The 20,686-nt window shown below is 40.7% G+C and overlaps 1 protein-coding gene across 9 annotated transcripts in view; it reads right to left on the bottom strand.

Moving 5' to 3' along the window:
* Positions 1 to 20,686, bottom strand: part of CREB5 (cAMP responsive element binding protein 5) — a 259,677-nt gene that overhangs the window by 90,690 nt on the left and 148,301 nt on the right. Inside the window, exon 1 of one of the 9 annotated variants that reach the window (XM_040547704.1) lies at positions 10,946 to 11,051. The exons of the other annotated variants lie outside the window; for them this stretch is intronic. Within the exon in view, the coding sequence (XP_040403638.1) occupies positions 10,946 to 10,992 (47 nt within the window). The 5' untranslated portion in view covers positions 10,993 to 11,051. Of the gene's footprint in view, positions 1 to 10,945; positions 11,052 to 20,686 lie in introns of those variants that run through there. 9 annotated transcript variants of the gene reach the window in all.

The following is a 20,686-nucleotide window of genomic DNA, read 5'->3' as shown; positions in this document are numbered from 1 at the left end:
AGAAGATTTAACTCTTTAGGTCACTGCGCACAAGGTTTCTGCTGCAGCAAAAAAGAAGTTCTTTCCCAGAGGTCCAGCATGATTACCGGCAGCTTAAAGCAGAGAGTTATTTTTAACCTGTCACTGGCAAGAAAACAAGATTTTTCAGTCATCTTCTGTGGACATCTAGTCTCCAATCCTGCAAGCAGTTAGCTACGTGAATTTACATGCCCTCCTTTAATATTCTTGAATCTTACAAATCTTGCAACATTTTTTCAACCATCGTAGCTCAGTTAGTCCTACTGACGGAAGAGATGACAAATTACAGCACAGCATAGCATTGCTGGCTCTACAGCCCCACACTGGGTGAGGACAAAGATCCGATGGAAAAAATTAAGTTGCAAAGTCTTTTCTGCACCAACCTCCTTACTTTTGCTAGCATGAGTGGTGCTGTGCTTGTGTTAGAAATAACGAAAAGCTTTTCTACAGGCTGTTGGTGTCAGCTGAAAGTTATACTAGGACAGAGACATCAGTTATCTATACAGTATGTGCAAATCAAACATACTCTAGCATAGTGAATTCACTTGCATTGTAACAGATGTGATTTACAAAGCAAAGCTCAAAAGATACAGTAGGACTTTTCTTTTTTCTCTGTCAAATACAAAATATGCCAAATACAGCACTTTCAGAATAACCAAAATTATTAAATTCACTACAAAAAAAAACTACTTAGTAAATCTTATATGTGGAGAGGAATTTATATTCGGAAAAGCAGGGGTTTAGAACATTTCTAAATATTCCAGTTTGATGTGATATATTAATCTAGAAATTCCTCTAAATCACTTCAAATAAATATTTTTGGTAAGCTGAATTATTTTTCCTCTATTTTAATTGAAAAAAAAAAAAAGTAAATAAATACAAAATTAAGTCATTTTGACTTAACCTAAATTATAATTTTTAATTTCAGTCACTAAGTTAACAACTTCATTATTCACAGAGAGCTAGCTACCATAACAGCTCACCTGCCACAAGCACACCCAAGACACAAAAGAAAACTTAAACCTGTCAATTCTCCTCCATTTCCTGTTCTACAAAAAACAAGCTAATATTCTTTTTTTTTTGTCTTCTCCCCCAGATTTTTATAAATGATTTTAACAGCTAGTGAGAAACTTGAACATCGATACTTATGTATTAATCAAAACACATCTAACGTTGATATTTTCAAAACTATTTTACTTAGAGACTGACTAGGTTCCTTAATAAATTAACTGAGCAGGAATGCCATTTTCAGTGAAAAGGGAAAATAGTATATTCTACAGGAAAGTATGGGACTTTCTGTTTTGTTTTCCGCAGGGATTAGGTCCTCCAGCCAGGAAGTTTTTAACCACTCATCCAGACTGACCAATTTGCTCTCGGTCCGACAGCCTCACTCCAACAGCGGTACAAAACCATCTTTGACATTTACTTTAAAAGAGCAAAGCTTGCCCCAGTCACAAGAAAAGAGGATACAAACAAGGTGAATGCCCGGCAGTAAAACATTTGACTGAGGTGTACTGGGAGCCAGGCTGCATAATGTAGGGCTGCACACTGTAGGGCTGCACATTTTGGATTTTCATAAATATGAAAAATATCCTTCTCTAAGCCTTGTAGCTCAAGATGAATATGAGATTGAGGCAGCATGACTGCACAGGCTTGTCAGCGAACACTCATGTCCAGTGACTGTTCTTCAGTCTTTACATTATATTCCATAATAAATAATTAATTTTGCAATAATAAAGTAACAGAGCGTTCAGGAGGGCAAGACATGATTTTACTGTGGTATTAGTGACAGCATGTTGGATAGTCATTAGTTAATGGATAAATATAAACGGAGGATAAGGTATACAGGGAGTTCACTGCAAAAAGGCACTAATGTGCCATTATTTTTAAAGTGGGAACAGCTTTTGCTAGCTAAGTTCCTGTAAAACATACCTTTGAGCTTACAGTGATATTAGCAAATGCATCCCCCACATAGACATGGACAGAGCTCAAAAGTTTGAAAAATTATTCTTGTCTCTTCATTTTGCAAAACATGCAGAAAAATACCACAAAGGCCTGGAGTTTTGTTTGTTATGCTTTAGGTGCCCTGTTTTTGTGAGAAAAAAAAAAAAATATATATATATATATAATAAAGGTACTTTAAACAGCTGATTGGTTTGAAAGTACCTTAAAGATTTTTTTCTCATAGTATTTTAATTTTGTTTTTGCAAATCTTGACTATAAGCAGAAAATACAGATGCCTAGTAAAATAAAGAACAAGAATTCATTCAGCCATTTGTAAACTGGAAAGATATTCTAAGTCCACAGTTACACCACTCCTGTTGGGTGCGTATACTCTGAAATTCTCAAAAGAAGGTGGACACAAGCAGGCACAAGCAGGACTGTTTTCCTGTCTCACCATTTGCTTTTCTTATTGCTTAATTTCACACCAAAATCCTTCCCATTTCCCCACCTTGTACAGACAGCCGGTTCTGTCATCTCTGCCTAGTGCAGGATCAGAGAACAGTTGCAGTCAAAAGGGATCTCCGAAGGTCTCCTCGTCCAATCTTCTGCTCAAAGCAGAGCTAACTGTGATATTGCAGCAGGTTGCTTGGAGCCTTCTCTAGACCAATTTTGAAAACCTCCAGCCATGGAGACTGCACCACCTCTCTGCAGCCTGCTGCTGTGCTCGCCACACTCCTCATGTGGGTGCCTTTCCTTTCCTAGGTCTTACCGGAACTACTTTTGCTAAGACTTGTGACTCTTACCTTTTGTATTCATGCTGCAAAGTCAGGAAGACCCTGTCTTTTCTGTAACTACTCCATAAGCAGCTGAAGGTTGCAATTAGATCGCCCTTTAGCTGTCTCTTCCCCATGCTAAGCAGTGGTCTCCTGATGCTCTCTCCCTTCAGCATAGGGAAGATGTCAGTAATAACATCTGTCCTCCACACAACTCTCCAGCCTACCTCTATTGCAGTGCCATGAGACTTTGCAGGCTCACACAGGAAAATGTGCACCATTTGGGGGTACTCGCCTGCTTGGAGCTATTCAACTGTCAAAGCAGACTTCATCCCAAACTGCCCAAGATTTTGGCTGAGTGCAGTGTATTTATTCTCCCCACAACTGAGAAGATCTTCCTAAGTCCTCTGGGGATTGTTTGGGCCAACTTAAATATCTGACCCTGAGCCAATCAGTTAATTATTATATCTAAAGTTTGTCCTATTTGAAAATTACTGTGCACGAGAGACACATGCCAAAGCAGATGTGCCATTGAAATCCAGCACCCATGTGCTTGGAGCTGCGTGGGGAAGCAGCAAACTAACACCCTTCCCTCCACTCAAATCAATCAGATCTGCACTCAAAAAAGTCCCCTTATCAGAGCATTGCTTCCTTAAGTCAAGTCTCCCTGAGATAAAGAACTGTCGTTTAAGGTAGGAAAAGGAGACACTAGATAGTGCTGTTGCTGGCTGTGCTATCAGTCAGGAGCTTGTCTCCGGCACAAGGCGAACATTTTGAGACTGAAGTTTAAAACTCTAGAATGTAACACATGCAACTGACAGAATACTATTGCCTATTTGATCTTTGTTACTCTTCACACTTTCTGGGCATTTACCCACAGAGACATGAAAACATAATTATAATTAAAAAAATAATAATCAGAAGTAATAGAAATATTTAGAAGAGACCCTGGCAATCAAGCAGAAAATAAAACATACAAAGCTAAATCATTTTTCAGCGTACAGCAAGTGAGAATCTGAACTGTACTTTTTTCAAGACCTTTTTTAAGCGATATATATATTTTTTTCAGCAATAACAATTCCCAATTTGCAAAGAGAGAAAATTTTCCCAATTCTCCATTGAAACAATTATTTGTCAAAAGCCCAAATTTAAGCAATGTTGAACTTAAATGGAAACATTTCAATCGACCACATTTCACTTTTCTAAATAGATCTTTATTAATCCATGCTTTTCCAACTCCTTTTTTTTTTTCTCCCCCTCTAATATTAATTTATTTTCTCATTATAATTTTATAACTGGTGCTAGTAAGGTTCTGAACATTTCTTTAAGTATTCTGCAGTACTTTCACAGGGCACTACAAAGTCTTGTCAAGATAGTAAACTGAACTAGAAAATGACAAAATTAATTACTGAAAAGGAATTTGGTGCATAATCTGTTTGTTCATTCAATATATTACAACATCTACTAATTTGCAGTAGATGTATCAGGTTTTGCTCCAAATTGAGGAAGTTCCATTCTACAGAAATTAGCAAGTAAAACCCAAACAAAACACTTACTGATGAAAAAAAAAAAAAAGTTCCCCGTTTAGCTGCTTAAATTTTTGCCCAAGATCTGATTTCTCATTCTGCATAAACTTAAAGTGGAAGGTAGAGCTAAAGGGTGTTAATACAGTTTCAATTTCAAAAAGAATATATTTACATCACTGCATCAAGGCACACAACTCGGAATCTTATTCATGTGATAAATTGTTTCTGATAGGATTGCTTAGGAATAACAGAAATCAATTTTACCTTCCATCCTCAAATACAGTTGTATGAGTGTGTTTATATATGCATATACACAGATCCACATACACAGAGATTTCTGTACTAACCTGTGCTTTGTGCAACACATGACTGTTTCATATAAATGGCCACAGGAGATATCTGTCAACACAGGATTCCAGTGGCAAGGAATCTGTTTGTTCAGTCAATCTGTAAACTGAACCTTAATTTAGTCCTCTATTTTGACTTTTCAGTCAATCTTATTTTGATGTGAATTTAAAAAGAAAATCACCTATAAAAAGTATGCCAGAAAACTAAATGGCTTTCGGAGAAATGAGAAATCCTGCAGTGACAGTGTAAGAGAAATATGGATCACATCCTTAGCTGCAGTGAAAGAAAAGTTCACTTAGATCTGGAAATTGAATGACAACAAAGAAAAGAGTACTGGAACTTTTTTTTTTTTTTTTTTTTTTTAATATGATACTGAGTGTGCTCAAACTGAGGTCAAGAGAGGATCTGGTCCAGTAAGTTTTTTCTGTTTTGGTTTTTAAGGCTCAGTTTGGAAAAAGCTACCTCATGTTAAAACTGACATATAAAATTACTGGTGCTGATAGGCTTTTCCAGTGTGGTAAAACGTTCTACCAGTATTATTTTTGACAGGCCTTATGATAATTAGTTGACATTTAGAGAAAATGCAATGAACTTTTATTATTATTATTTTCCTACTGCTAGTGGGCAAAGATTTATTGATCTGTAGAAAGCAGTGCCCCTGTGAACCAAATTGGTCTGTATTCTTTATGGTCATGTAGCAGCACAAGAGCTGTAGATACCTGTAATAAAACCCTCCACCTTGTTATTTATATGAGCACATCTTGTATTCATACTAATAAAGAGCTTTAATATATTTGACTTAATGTTTGAGTAATGGCTGCAATTTGCAAACCATCCTGTGATGCCCTTGAATGAAGGATAATATGCTAAAATAAAGACCACCACACACATACAGCTTGTGCTGATCTGAAAGACTACAGTTCTCACGCTTGACTAGTAAGTTTACCAAGTCAATGGCTAGTTTTATTATATCATGCAGAAATCTTTCGATAAAATGGAATGTAGATGTTTCCAGTACAGTTAATCATTTTAACATAGAAACCTCATGCTACAAGGAAATATCAGGACATTAAATAAAGAATGGAGGCAGGCATGGAATACAAAATATTCTGTTAAGTAAATGATACTTTCCTGGCTGTTTCAGAATCCAAAAGCCCTAAAGAGCAAAATGTGTGTCACTGGGGCTGAAAAGTAATTCATGCTATTTGACTATTGAGGCCATAAAAATGTGTATGAAGGAAGTGGATGTACAAGACAGCAAGTACCATAACACAGAAATTCCATGCCACATTTAAAAAACACTTGAACACCCACATAAGGAAGAAGTCACCCCTTAAAAAGGATCCAATATTCATCAGTCCCTGGGATCACTGTGGCAGAAAAGGCAGTTTTTCAGCAGGGTAAAGCTAGAGATGTTGAAAAGTAGGTGGGTGCTCGAAGGAGTGAAAAGAGTATAGTTTTAAAGACTTTATCCAGAGCCTGTCAAAGCAGCACTCCCATTCACTGCAATAAGCTTTGGATCAGGCTCAAAATCCGAACGTAGTCCTCCCTCACTAGAATTGGCTGGTCACATCGGAAACTGTTTGGGCAAGGCACCCCACCCATAAACAGAGCACTTGGGGAGAAAATGGTAGTAAGCAACAAATAATTTGTCTCTTTGCCAAGAGTAGGGGTTGCGTCTCCTCCTCGTTCACCCTCTGAGACAATAAAATGAAGGCTATAGTAAGGTAATATCTCTGAGGCAATCTGAGAAGGAATGCCACATGAATAAGAACCAAGAGGATAAGGATTCCTTCAATTTTGATGTTGCAAGTGGAAGAACTGAGTAAGCAAAGGGGTACAGAAAGTCATTAGCAGATGGCTGCAGTGTTTCCAACAGCTCCTTTCTTTGGGATCGTACAAATAGGAAGAGAAATAGAAAGGAAACAAAAACGTGAGTGTGGAAACAGAGTTCCACTAAGGGAATTGCCACATCAGCTAGGTGGAAGACAAAGATACGCAAGTCCATTTGCAGGAGAAAGAGAGCATAAACACAGTTAAGTGGATATTAATGAACACTAAACAAGGATGGCAAGCCTGCTCTGAACTTACAAATCACATCCGCATTAATACCAAATGAGTTCATTAAGATTAACATTATTATGATGAGTATCAAAGGGATTAAAAGAGATTATGGCAAATAAGAGAGTCAGATAGGAATGAGATGTAATTACCTTCATATCTGCTTTATCTATAGCTGCAGAGAAAGACCCAGCATTCACTTCATACTGGAGGAACCTAACTCACATTTTGATCTGAAGTGTAATTTTCAGCAAAGCTGATCTCAACAGTTTGGGCTGAACGTGGCCCAGGCATGTGCAGGACGAACAAAGGACGGGTGGGAAGGAGAACAGAGAGAGACAGGGAAGGGCAGGCCAGGCCCGTTCCTGCCCCAGCACCCTCAGCAGAGCACAGGACAGCTCGGTCTTCATGCCGTGAAGCCACCACTGCCAGGGCCGCTACCTCTTCCCAAAAAATGTCCTGCTCTGACCCAAACACTCACCTCACCACCTCACCACCACGCCTGGCCAAGAGCAAGTCCCAGTGTACGTTTTTAAAGCAGAGCTGGCAGCTGCATGAAGTTCCCTTTGGAGGCACAAAGCTTGGAAGAAGGCCCGCTGTGGGCCAAGGGGGTGGCACACCTAACTCAACTCCGAGCGAGGCAGCATATAAAGTACACAGACCTTATGACTGGACTGCACCAGTGGAAGGCAGTCCACCACTCCTTATGATTCCTGTTCAACACGTATGATATACAGTGAAAACGCCCTACAATACCTTTGATGGTGACATATGTTTTCCTCGGTACCCTGTGTTTGAAAATTTCATCGGGCTTCACAAATATCAGCTAAGTCTTCTTAAACTATATAAGGGAAATAGTCTCACTGCACAGCCAGGAAAATTGAAGAGCACAGGGACAGAGGGATCACAGTCAGTGAACTAAACATGTCCTCTCACTTTTACCTCATGCTTTTGTACAGCAACTACAGAGTCAATTCCTTTGTGCATGCAGAGACCAGCTAAGGAGCACCAAATTACTGCTTAAAATCACACAGCTTATAGAGAGGATAGTCTGCCAATGCACACATTAAACGATGCAGGCGGAAATGTTACTTGGGATCATGGTGGGGAAAATTTACTGGGACTTTTCCAGCCAGGCCCTGCTTTGAGCAAACTGCCTTTCTTCAGAGGCTGACCACGCGCGGTCAGCCTCTAGTGCAAACATCGCTTACAGACGTTGGTGCGTTTGGCCTCTGGTTTGTTTGACAGGTTACATGTGCTTCTGAATATATCTTCTGATGCTCATTTACTGAGTGCTGTTAACATTTCTCTTGGCTACTGTTTAAAAATTAGGTCCCTGAAGATATCATCCTTCAATAAGAAAATCCTCTTGCCAGAAGGCCCAGCTTCAAACACGTCGAGGCTGACAGTCGGAGCTGTTGACCTCTGAACACAGCACTGTAAGTCCACAGGCACACCTGCACCTTGGCTCCAAGGTGGTGCAAGACAGGCAGCTAGCATATATGAAAGCATATACAGAAGAATATGAAATGGGCAACAACTGTATATGTAATTTTTTTTTCTCCAGGATGAATGTGCATTTCAAAAGCACCTGTCAGAGCTGCCTGGCTCTCTTCAGGACAGTTATACCTCATTAATTCTACGCTTTGTTGCTTTAATAGACACAGGAGAATTTTATATATATATATACACATGCATATGTATGCATACAGCATTTACAACTGCAACTTTTTGAAAGAAGCCTTTAAATCTGTTCTTTCTGTGGTACTGTGTTGAAATCAGTTAAGTAGCAGAAGTGAATTGTAAGTTAGAGATGCAATGCGCTTTTGGAAGGGAAGAAGGACTTAACTCTTTACACCCTCTACCTAACTTCACAAAGCGCGAATTAGCAAGGTGGAGAAGATGTAGCTGCTTTGTGAAGGTCATGAGCGTGAGGCAGGGTCATCAGTCAGTCCAAACTCTCTGAAGAACCAAGATGTTCTCCTCTGCTGCCCTCCCAGCCAGGTGAAACATGAATACCATGAGAACCAGACAAGGTAGTCTCAGATCCCCTGTGAAACACAACCTGATGCCCACAGGCCATGCTGCACAGCATATTTTGTATGCATGTTGATAAGAGAAGTAGAAAAGACATATTTCTGTGCATCCAAAGATGGAGCGTGACAAGGCCTGTCATCTTCTGCCCAACCCATCCTAGGAAAACACTGACAGGCTTTTCCTGCACAAAGTCTCCCACCAGAAAAGGCAGGAAGGGAAAGAGTGAAGACAAGTCCACCTTACCATCGGAAAGCAGGCAAAGGGAAGAATCTACACTGCTTTACTCTGATGGTTCATGGAGCTGCACTTCCTAACATTTCTAGGAGAAAATATGAGTCAGAAATCCTACGGGAACTCCTGCAGCAACGCAGCTCCCTCCACAACCCACACATCCTCAGCAGAGCACTGCGCAATCTAACCCATATGGTATATCTGCTCTGAAACGTGGGCCAGAGCCGGGTGCGGCCTTACGTTCGGCTCTCGAATGATAAAAGTTTGGCAGATGAGCAATTGTTTGTGCTTGAGCAGTTGACTGAGAAATCAGGGCATTTAGGAAAACCTGTGAGTAATGTGCAGGGACCTAACAGCTAGACACAAGGTGGCTTTGCAGAGGGAAGGGAGGACAGGGGCTGGGCAGGGGCTCTTGTCCTGTTCAGACTGAGATGGTGAGGTTTAGCGATGCCAGCAGAACAACACTTTAGGATACTTTGCTCACTCTAGGACCAACACAGTTTTTAAAAAAATAAAAATAAAAAAAATCACCAAACCCTCAGGAGCGTGATTAAGGCTATCTTTAGTAATCCCAAGCAAGTCTTTGGTCCTCTGCTGATCCAGTGGACACCAATACATTGCTTTGCTCTGTGATAGAAATTCCCTGAAGGGGGCACTTCCGAGACCAGAATCTTATAAGCAGACAGCTCTTGACACAGAAACCTGATTCAGACAGAACGGGTGTCCTGAGGACACCAACAGCCACCTGGCATCTCCCATTCATCCCACATCTAAACACAAGCACCATCCGAGAGGGGTCTCAGTGTTATGCTCCACATTGCCCACCCTAATGCTAACGTACTCACGGTGAGCTTGGGGAGGAGGTAACTTTTTCCCTCCCCCCAAACCCAGAGGCTGTTAGAAATGTGGAAAAGGAGGCTTAAAAGTCTGTAGGGAGACAGAAGGATTCAATAAGACAAGCACTGTGCTCTGTCCTGCAAAGAAAACGCGTGTGTGCAGACGTCCCAGCTCCCAGGTACTTCTGGAGGGCAGCCTCATTACATCCTGATCTGCCGTATGGAATCGGGACCTCAGCGGTCCTGGACATAGCAAGAAAGCAGCCCGTCAAACAAGCTGCGAGCCCGGGGTGAGCTAACAAGCAGAAGGCTGCTGACAAGTGTTAGAGATGAACTGCTGGGGCTCCTCGGGATGAGCTTTACAAATCGCCTCCTTTCATGTTGTATTTTCTACAGTGAACCTCCGGCAGTGGGACCTTTTACTCACACCGTTAGGCAGAGACTGAACTGCTCTCTTCATGCAGTTTCAAATTCGCCAGCTACGCTCGGAGAACCACCCCTTTTCTCTTTGCCCTTCTCTTTTCTTTCTGCTCTCTCTGGGATTTTTGTGAAAGAGACACCCAGTTTCAAACCATTTAAAAAATATCAAAAAACCCTGGTGGAAAATAATTTGCAGCTGTGATAATATCACATTTTTAAAAATACCATAATATAGTTTTACTTTTAATAATAAAAGATAAAAAAGGGGAGTCTGTGAATAATTAGAGAGTGCAGTCTGAAGCCAGTTACAGTCACTGCAATTGATAATAAACTTAAACCCCCTTGACAGCAGGTAAATGCTTTGCAACCCTGACCCCCTTCCTCTCACATTACTTAACAACCCTGCAGTTCCAGCATTACATCACCATCGAAGCGATTGGTTCCTGCATTTTAACTCTCTCCCTGTCTCCTCCGATTAGGAGCGACACAATGATGGGGGGGGAAAAAAAAAGGAGGAAAAAAAAAAAAACTTCTCTCAAGTTTGCTGTGCTCCTTGTTTGGGTTTGGTTTGGTTTAAGAATCAGCTTCTGCTGCTAACGGTCGAGTTTACACGCACCAGAAAACAAACTCTGTCGAAGTGGAAGAGAGTGGGAAAGGGGGACGAGGGAGGGGAGGAGAAGAGATGGAGGAAGGCGACGGGGGGAAAAAAGTATATAGGAATCAGAAAAGGAAAAGAAAATTAAAAACAAACCTCATGGACATCACTGAGCCTGAATTCCCTGCTGAGGTGCAGAACATGAGAGCCCTGGAATGAGTGTATGTAGAACTTGAGCCAAAGCTTAACTAGCCCGAGTGAGTCATATCCTTCCCATTTGATTCCTGTCCAAATGATGATGTAATGCGCTGGCCCTCTCCCTTGCTCGCTCCCGCTCGCTGCACTACCTCCCTCCTCCCCTTTTCTCCTTTTTAGCTCAGTGCTGGTGAAGTCACCATTTAAATCTGGCAGAGCTGAAGCAAAAACTTCAATGTAACCAAAACAGCCCCAGGCCAAGTTCCAGACGTACTGAGACTTGGTGGTGCAATTGCCATTGGAAACGAGTAAACAGAGAAAGAAACAGTGCCGCCTCTGAACGGCCTGCGCAGCTGCCTGCAGGATCACAGGAAAGCCCAGGGACAGGGCTGACATGATTGACGGGGGCTGATCAGAAGATACACACAAACGCACCCTCACTCGAATGCCCACATGTTCCGGGCTTCGAGGAGATCCAGAGATGGGAAAAGGCGGAGATGGAGCCGGAGGGCAGCAGAGAAGCTCCGAGGGGTACGCAGAGTGTTTGTTTGGGTCTGGGGAGAACGAACAGCACTGATTTCACAGGTTATGCCACTGCACTGAGCTTTCTCCCCCTTAACCACACAGAACTGGCATACGCACGGCTGGAATCAAGCCCTGTGTTTTTAAATGAGAACTGCAGGGTTCTTTCTTGGTGCGTCTGCAAACTTACAGGTGCAAGGCGCTTTCTTTCTCTGCTGTTTCAGAAGTAGCAGAAAAGCCCCAAGCCATACAGCGCTGTAAGCTTATGAACCAACATGCTGTGGTGCTGCTATTGTTTACCCTGCTTTTAAAACAATTCCTCTCTGGTGTTTATTTCACAAGTCTGACAATCATGAGGTTTTTTTTTAGGGGTAGAGAATATTTCTAAGTGGAACCAGTGAAAATTTTTCAAAACAGAAGCTTTTCAAGTGCACAAACATCAGCTATCGTGGTGCGGACCGCTCTGCAGCATGATATCGCAGATCGTAAGTCCTGCTAACGTTAAAAGCTACTGTAACTGTGGCTGAAATACCTCACGTGTCCTCCCCCACGGAAGCTTTTTTTTTCATTGTTCATTACTTACAATTAACTCTAGTCAACACAGTAGAAAATAGTCGCTCCACAAAAGGATGCAAAGCCTAAGCAATAACAATAATTCATGAAAATACCTCAATACACATATGCATACTCATATGCATATCAGTTTGCATTACCAAACTGCAGAGGTGTAAACATTAATGGCACCTGAAACACTGGAGAGGTATTTAAAAGTGACTCCTTTCTTTAGAGATCAAGAATTTCAGCAGCTTTTACAAAGTCACCTCACACAGTGAAATTTCACACAGTGAAATTCAGTTTTAGGACAGTCAATGAATACATCTAATCTCCTAATTCAGAAAACAACAGGAAAACATATAAAACAATGCATTTTCTACTCTTTTCTTCCTTATAAGGATGTGAGTTTACAGAAAAGTAATTTCTATTGCCTATCAGCATTTTACCAACAAGTTTTTTGGGGGAGGATCCATTAATTGATCACAGCAATGATTTAATACTCTTTACACAACAAAGCAACAGAGATTATTGTAAAGTAGCAAAGTTTTCTTCCCAGGATGCTCTGACAATTATAAATTATCTTTAGAATGTATTTATGTGGATCAACACAGTTAGCTTCAGTCATGTTTCAGTCTTGAATTCAAGTAGGCTTAGTACTGCATTCAAACGATTTGTCTTTAAGGTATGCATGATTTTCAAAGAGAGATCGAGGAGGAGAAAAACAAAGGGTTTATCCTATTTGATTAAAAAAGAGCAGATCTCCACAGCAGACTGACCTGCTGGATGACATCCTCAATTGATATTGATGCTGCAGCCACTCAGAGTGACACCTTTATCAAGCAAGGCAGCTCTGAATTAGAGGTGATCGGCCATAATTATTACTGGCGCCACTGAAGCCTGTGGCTTGACAGCATCAGATGTGGTTGTTATAAAGTTTGGTCCATTGTGTCAATGGCCCGTATAACTCATTTATGTCTGAATTACCAGCTATTGATTTTTTGTCTTCTGTAATGTAATAAAATAAAAGTTAGATCATTCGTAAAGCTTTCTTTTAATTCTAGCTTTGCTGATAGTTCCCTTTTAAGCTCAGCCCACTTCTCCCTCTCCATTAAAAAAAAAAAAAAAAAAAAAAAAGTGACTTCCTACCCTTTTTCTGGGCATGTCTAAGAGGTCAACTTCCATCTCATCTTCTTTTTATTTTGTCTTCTTACATTCACACTGCTGGAGTACATAGTTTCAGCTCACTGTTCACCCTCCATTTATGCCACAAGCATTGCTATAAAGTTTTTCATCAGCCCAGGACAGATCCCTGGCTCAGAACAGCTTCAAACCGATGGGAAATGTGGCTACAGCCTACGCACAAACATAGATCACATCACACACCTCTGGAAGGAAGGAAGCTGCCACCACAGAGAAAAACTATTGCCCTGAAAAATGGAGGTTATCCTGGGGCTGCTTGTCCATACACATCCAATCCTGCAGCCCTTGTTAATGAACTGGCCTCTTTCACTCCTCTGAAAGACCCACACATTCAGCACCCTGCTGTACTGAGAGCAAAATGCAACCCAAAAGATGGTTCAGGAGCTGTATGGTAGTTCACTGGCCTTCTGAGGCTTCAAGCACTTGCCTGGCAAGTGTTCTCTTCCCAAAAGAAAACTTTGTTTACCATTATGAAGAGTAGACCCATTGTCCTTCTGTGAGCATCTTAATCAAAATATTAGAGCAGTTAGTGTATTTGTAATGAATTTGGTTATTATTAGTTACATAGACACAACCACAAAAGAATTTAAGTGCCTTGAAAACAGCCTTTGTGTTATAGAACATATTTTTGGGAATTGGAGGATATTCTGAAACGAAGGAGAAAGATCAAAGCAGCCTGAAATGCCCATCATTTCTAAATGACGTATTTACACCAAAGTCCCATTTCAAGAAGCAAACTGCTTTAAAGCAGAGCCCATGCTCCAAAGGAGTTAAAAATTTGTTTGTGCTTGCTGGTGGGAATACAAAAGGTTCTTTCCAGGCAGGTATTTCCAAGGCCTATTGATTTTTTCTTCCCCCTAACAGGAAGCACTGTTTTCCCATTTTCCTTCCTGTGACAGACTAGTTAATGATAAAGAATGTCCTGTGCTCAGAGGAAATTCCACTTGCATGCAAGAGCTCCCTCTTTATCTGTTTACTTGTCTGTCCTTTCTTTCTCCCCCCCTCTCCGCCCCCATCCTTAAATTTCCATGCTCAGCCACACTCAAGAATAGAGCTGTTGTGATGGGAGTTGTGGGATGTTTTAATTCTAATGGGAGCCTTCTTCAAAGTAGCGCCCTGGCCAGCACAGTTATGACTCCAGCTTAGCTGTCTTGTTCAGGAATGCTTGCAACACCCTCCCTGCAGCATGTTTCATCCTTAGGGAAAGGGTGGTGGGGCACACCACAGATGTTTGGTGTAACAGAAACTCCACAAAATCACTGCTCCTGCTGAAAGTTTCCAGTCCGATCAACCAGAAAGCTCTGAAGTTCGAGAGCCCAAATGTCAGAGCACGCTGGGATTATCTCACAAGCGTATTGCAGCAAGGAACTGGGTGTACTGCAGCTGAGATTGCTGGTGGACAAATCATCAGTTCTGCCTGCACGTTAGGTGAGTGTGTCACACACAGCCTTTGGGGCTGACCTGCGCCTATTTCAATCAGTGGCCCAAAGCACCGGATAAGATGCTGCCTGTGGATGAAAGCACTGTTGCCTGATTAGTTTTTTCTCCACTACTTGGCTCTTAAAGAGGCTTGATTAAGAAAATATTCTTCAATAATGGTCCTACACTCAGGAAAGTCTCATTTTCATTCAGACATTATTTTTCATTTCTAACCCAAGAGCCTTACAGTCCCTGTGGAATTAAAGAGGCCAGATAATTTCAGGGTTAAATAAGCTTTAATGACTATCACATGTATGGAACCTTAAACCTCGTATTAAAAATTATTTTTTTTAAGTGGCATCTCTTCCTTTTTTAATTTAAAATAACCATCCAGGTGGTTTCCTAAGGATTTCTTTGCAAATTGCTTCCAGTGAACCTTTTCAGTTACAGACCACTGCAAACCCATGTGGTGTTATTCAGTGTTCAGTTCAACTTGGGTGTCCCGTGTTTCTGCAGTGGACAGAGGGACCATCTGTACAAGTGCCTGCATGGGAAGGCTGTGGGGCCTGAGCATGCTATCTGTCACAAGCAAGGACATAAGAACATGTAGATCCACCAAGTTCATCAGATTTAAAGTATGCCAGCACTAAGAGTGCATTTTTCAAATTATTAATGAGAGTGTGGGACACAAGTCCCCAAGTCATTTGGGTGCTTCAGAAAAAGCTGCTCTCCATTAAGGAGACTCAGACCCAAGTGCTCAGCATTGAGCTCTAGCAGAGGTAGAGCAGGTTTTTCCATGAGCTCTCCAAATTGTTATGAAATAGAACATCTAGAAATGTCCTTTCTGAGAACTGCCCCAGATTTCTTGTACACGAGCACTGTATGAAACTGCATTGGGCTAAGTATAAATGAATCCTGGAACAAAGATCTCCTCTCAGTCATATACCCAAAATGTGCTGCTAAATTAGAATGGCACTATCAAAAATATTTAAGGAAAAAGAACTCGCAAGAGTTTGGGTCCAAAAGCTCTGGAGACGGCTGCTCTGCAAGAAACCACACAGATGTGCAATGGGCATGATGGCAGTGAGACTTCCTCACATTGTTGCAAAGAATCTTGAAAAAAAAAAACACACAGATCTTCAAGAATGATCTCAAGGTACGACACCTTCTCAGCTGATGCTCCAAAGCAGGTTAATGCCCCTTGGGATCATGTTTTTTGTGCTGGGGACACTAAAACACTAGCAAATGGAATGAAGCATTGCCTACTTACTATACCCTTGCCAAATAGCTGTGGGCCAGCAGTGAGCGGCTGACCTGGAAGTGAAGAGCTCTGTACCCAATTACATATCACTGAGTCATCCAGTCTGAGGAGCCAGCTATTTTATTACAGCTGTAAACCACAAATACCGAAGACAAATAATGCAGCAATTTATGCAAAATAATAAATAATGCTTTACATTTCTACAGAACCTTTTGCCCTGAAAGATCCCAAAGCACCTCTAGGGCTAGCCATAAAAAGCAACACAATGCAATCACCCTTGACATAGGCGATGGCAGCCTGCCAGCCAACCACACAGGAGTGCAGAGGGGAGATGTTGACTAAGGACAAAAGTAAACAGCTGCAATTATTTTAAAAATGCTGTGTAATCTTTAATGTTCATCCATAATGAACAGGAGATTCCTTTCCCCCCAGTGTGACTCTGATTACTCTAATGGATAATTAGCACAGGCTTGTTTAAGACTGGAGCCACCTATATTTTTAGTGTTGCATGAAGCTTTGCCATTCAGTTGTATACCCTAAATATTTTGATCCCACATTTCAGATATCTTACACTTCAAAGTGAAGCTCCGCAAGCTTTATCTTGGACCCAGTTTAAAACTTGTATCACATATAGTTGCATCTCGACTCTTATAACAGGACAGAGGGTCTGGTTTTGATGTTCTTTCTCCATTGTGTTTCTAACAGACAGAAAAGTAGGCTGAAGTTGCAAAATCTGCATTAAAAGAACAAATTCATATGCTGAAATGAAATATGTGCTGTGGAGCACAGTATGGTAAGCACTGAATAATAGTACACAAACTCTAAAACAAATTTTAGTCTTCTCTTAAACTGTCATCATCATGCAGTTTTGTTAGCCCTCATCTTTAATTTTCCAGCACAATAAGAATAATTAATAGTCAAATGAAACTTTTAAAATATAGGCAAAGCTCTGGGACTCAGCTCCATGCGGAAGAGAAGATTTCTGGGACTCAGATCACACTCAATACAGCAGCATCAATTTACAGTGCTATTTGATAAATACACACACGAGGTCACTTGCTTTTAAAGATGTGTCCGTGTCAGTAATCCAGCTAGTAATATTTCCTCCATGAAATGAAATGAAATGAAATGAAATGAAACATTTGCTGGATAAATTGGCTTTAGCTTTGAAGCTCCATGAAGGAGCACAGGTAGCCAAGCAATTCTACAGGTCCCAGCTCATCCTCAGGCACACCATTTACACCATTAAATCGCTAGGAGGACGATGAGAAATCGTTATCCAAGTGGTACCATTTTTAACTTGGCTCTATCCAAAGGTCTGAATTTAATCGACATCCAACATCTCGATACTGAAACTACAGCCTCTTTTATTATAGATTAGATTTTTTCTGTTTCTTACAAAACAAGGGAGGCTGCATCAAGGAGACTAAGATGCAGCCACAATTCACAGCAAGCCTGTGATTCCCTGATTTGCAGACTTCCATTGAAATATAACATAATGTTTACAGTGTAACAAGTCAGCCATAAGAATTAAAACTCTGTTGTTAATGACATAAAACTATTACTTTGATATCTTATTTTAAAATGGAAAAAAAAACTATTGTCTTTTTTTTTCTTGTTTGTTTTGTGATGGGAGTTCAACAGGAAATCCTATTTTGATTTCCTTCATAGTAACTTCTCCAGCCACAGACACATTATCTGAGAGATCCTTTCTGAAACCAAGAGAGGTCCGTCTGTACTCACTTATGTTTTTAGGATTTACATACTATGTTTAGTCCTCCAATGCTTTTCTTCTGGAAAAGAATGACTATCTATTATCTCTAAACATACTCAACACAAACAGACCTCTCACACACTCATTCAGATCTTTCAGGACTCTAAGAGGAAAATATCTGCCTTTTACTGACATCAGAGCCAGAGTTACACCATCAGTTTTGCTGTGATGATAAACGAAAGAGAAAATATTTGTAACTTCACTTCCACATTCTGTGGTGCAGGATACTGCATTACTTTCAAGACCAGTTTCTACGAATCAAAATGCATAGCTTTTCTAATCTGGTATCAAAAGCAGAATCAAATCTAGCTAGAAAACATGCACGTGCTTGGAAATACATAGTGGGTAAGAACATACTCCACATGAATTGTGCCTACTGGATTTACACTTGGCAGCAGTCATCTTCTTGGACACCCTCTAACTTTAGCCTGTTCCTGCCACTGTGCAAAACCAAAGGGTTCATGTTTGTCCTCACCGACCATAACCCATGTCAATGAGGCACTTCTGTGAATTCTCTACTGAAAAAATAGCACTGCCGTGCTGGTATCCTTGGTGACTTTTCGCGTAAGGATAGAAGATAAATTTTTTTTGAAAAATGAACCACAGTTGGGTCAATTTTTAAAAATCCCAACAAAATAGATTCTAATTTATTTAAATGAGAGGGAAAAAAAAGATTTATTATGGAAACAGGATAAACAAATTAAAACAATGATGACTAACCCATCTGAGAACCTACAGAGTTCACTTTATAGACCAAGATTCCCTATAAACTGAGTGGAAACATCTGTGAATTCAGCTGAATAGCTTTAATGCAAAAGAAGCAGCACCTAGATCAGTTTCTCAACTTAACTGGGATGTTACTTGCATTCTTAATGTTTCAAACCTTGAGATTTAACTATTTCTCACCTTTCTCCCCAAAACTTTCCCTTTATTTCTTCCTTCCATGCAAAGTGAATTTAGTTTCTTAGGGTTTTGAAGTTTTCTACTGTCTTTGTCCCCCATGTTCATGATTCTGTGTGTTAATTATTCTGCACAGAGATGCCAATCTGAATTCAGCTTGAAACCACTTCAGGGCTTATATATTCTTGTAATTGCTTCATAACTGGAACATATGTCTCACCACCCTGCACGTCAATAGTTGCAACATCATTTTTTCTGGCTTTTACCAATACAATTTTACCTCTTTCATATTTGTCCAGACTGCTGCTGCAAAGACCTTTTTTCTAACCCTTTCCCTTGAACATGCCAGCTGTCTCAGAGTCCCTTAATTAACTCAATCTCTCAACCTGAGAAGCTACCTTCTTTCATTTTCAAGACCTGTGGTAAACATCCTCCCTACACCTTCCGTAACATGTTTTCACTAACATTAAAAGTCAGCTCCAGATCAGTCCACCACTCCAGCCTAATGCCTCTCAGTGCCTCTGGACAGCCAGCCACCTTCCTGATGCATCATTAGTTAAGAATGCTTGTACCTTGAAATCAAGCAGACCACTGCAGAAGCTTGCTGTCAGCCTGTGACCACCTACCACTATTCTTGAGCCTTCCTTCTACATCACCGTATTGGGCTGATGAACTGCTGCTTCTTCTAGAAATTGTTATTAGTCCCCCCAGGCACAGCCTTGCATTTTTTAATATTGAATTTCATTCCATTGCCATTAGTTCAGTATTCAAAGCTCATCCAGGTTTTTTCTTGTTGGATTTTTTTCCCTCCTTTTTTGTACAATATCCAGGTCCTTCTCTGTATTGCCAGTGTCTCCAAACCCTGCGTCACCAGCAGTACTTGTTATACTTGCATTACAGTCATTAATGAAAACGCGAAACAAAATCAGGTCTGTACTGAACACTGTGTAGTTCCACACACAACCTCCTCCAACCCAACGCCTTCCTCTTCAAACCATCCTGGTTCTTTCCCCTCCAGCAAACCCCATTTTTACACATGCTAAATGAAGCCTACCTGCCCTGTTTCCTAGAGGAGATTCTCCCACATTAGCTGTGGTTCTTGAGCAGCCCACAGCTGTCAACAGCTTTTACTGAGTGCACATTTGTCAGCATGAGTAACAATGCAGGACAAAGAGTTTACCCCTGTTTACCAATTCATTCTTTACTTCAAGAGCAGCCATGCCTGAAATTTCTCTTAGCTGACAGAATGGGATAAGCAACATTTTGGAAAGGTTTTAAGAGGAGAAATGTTTTAATTATAATGTAAATAAGTAGCATGAATACTACCGAAATGTTTAAGTCATATTTCAGATGTCTTCTGACTCTCACTGCTGTATCAGAGAAATTTTGCATCCATGTCCCAAAGAACCGAGAAGCCCTCTGTGTCATGCCATCCTGTGCTTACCACACTCATTACTGGGAAGTATCATTATGCAGAACTTTTGGTGTTCCTAAAAGAGATTTCAGGAATGCCACAGCAAAAATGGATGGTTTGTTTACTTGATTAATGCCATGATCTATGATTACAAATCTGTCTACTGTAGCTTTCACAGGAAATTATTTCAAGAACTTCACTTCTGGGTGTTGCTTAACATCCAACACTGACTCCACTATAAACTCACACACATGATTTATCTGGTGGCCAGCATGTGTGGGAGGAAAGATCTAGGAGTCTGACAAGATTCTTCACTCCCTGTAACTTTCAGGCCATCACATGTAGAAATCTAGACTGTTTCGCTCCTAAGCCTGTTTGTAAATTCTCTGCCAATGCAAACTATTAATATTGAGCGAAGTGAGTACAAAATGAAAGTGATTAGGCACATACTTAAAAAAAAAAATTATACGCACATGTTTTACTAGCTCTAAATGTTAAACCAGCCGATTACATCACACCAACACAGTAAAAATGACTCCAACGTAACCAAGGAAACTGTTTTTGCTAAATAACAACTCAGTCCCTTCATTTAATCTGAATTCACACAAGATGCAAGTTTAGCTTAATCTCACTTCACAGAAATCTCATGCTGTAATT

This window comes from Cygnus olor, chromosome 2 (assembly GCF_009769625.2).
Source record: "Cygnus olor isolate bCygOlo1 chromosome 2, bCygOlo1.pri.v2, whole genome shotgun sequence".
NCBI classification, from domain to species: domain Eukaryota; kingdom Metazoa; phylum Chordata; class Aves; order Anseriformes; family Anatidae; genus Cygnus; species Cygnus olor.
The sequence above is the reverse complement of the archived record's forward strand: the minus strand, read 5'-3'. Positions and strand labels throughout refer to the sequence as shown.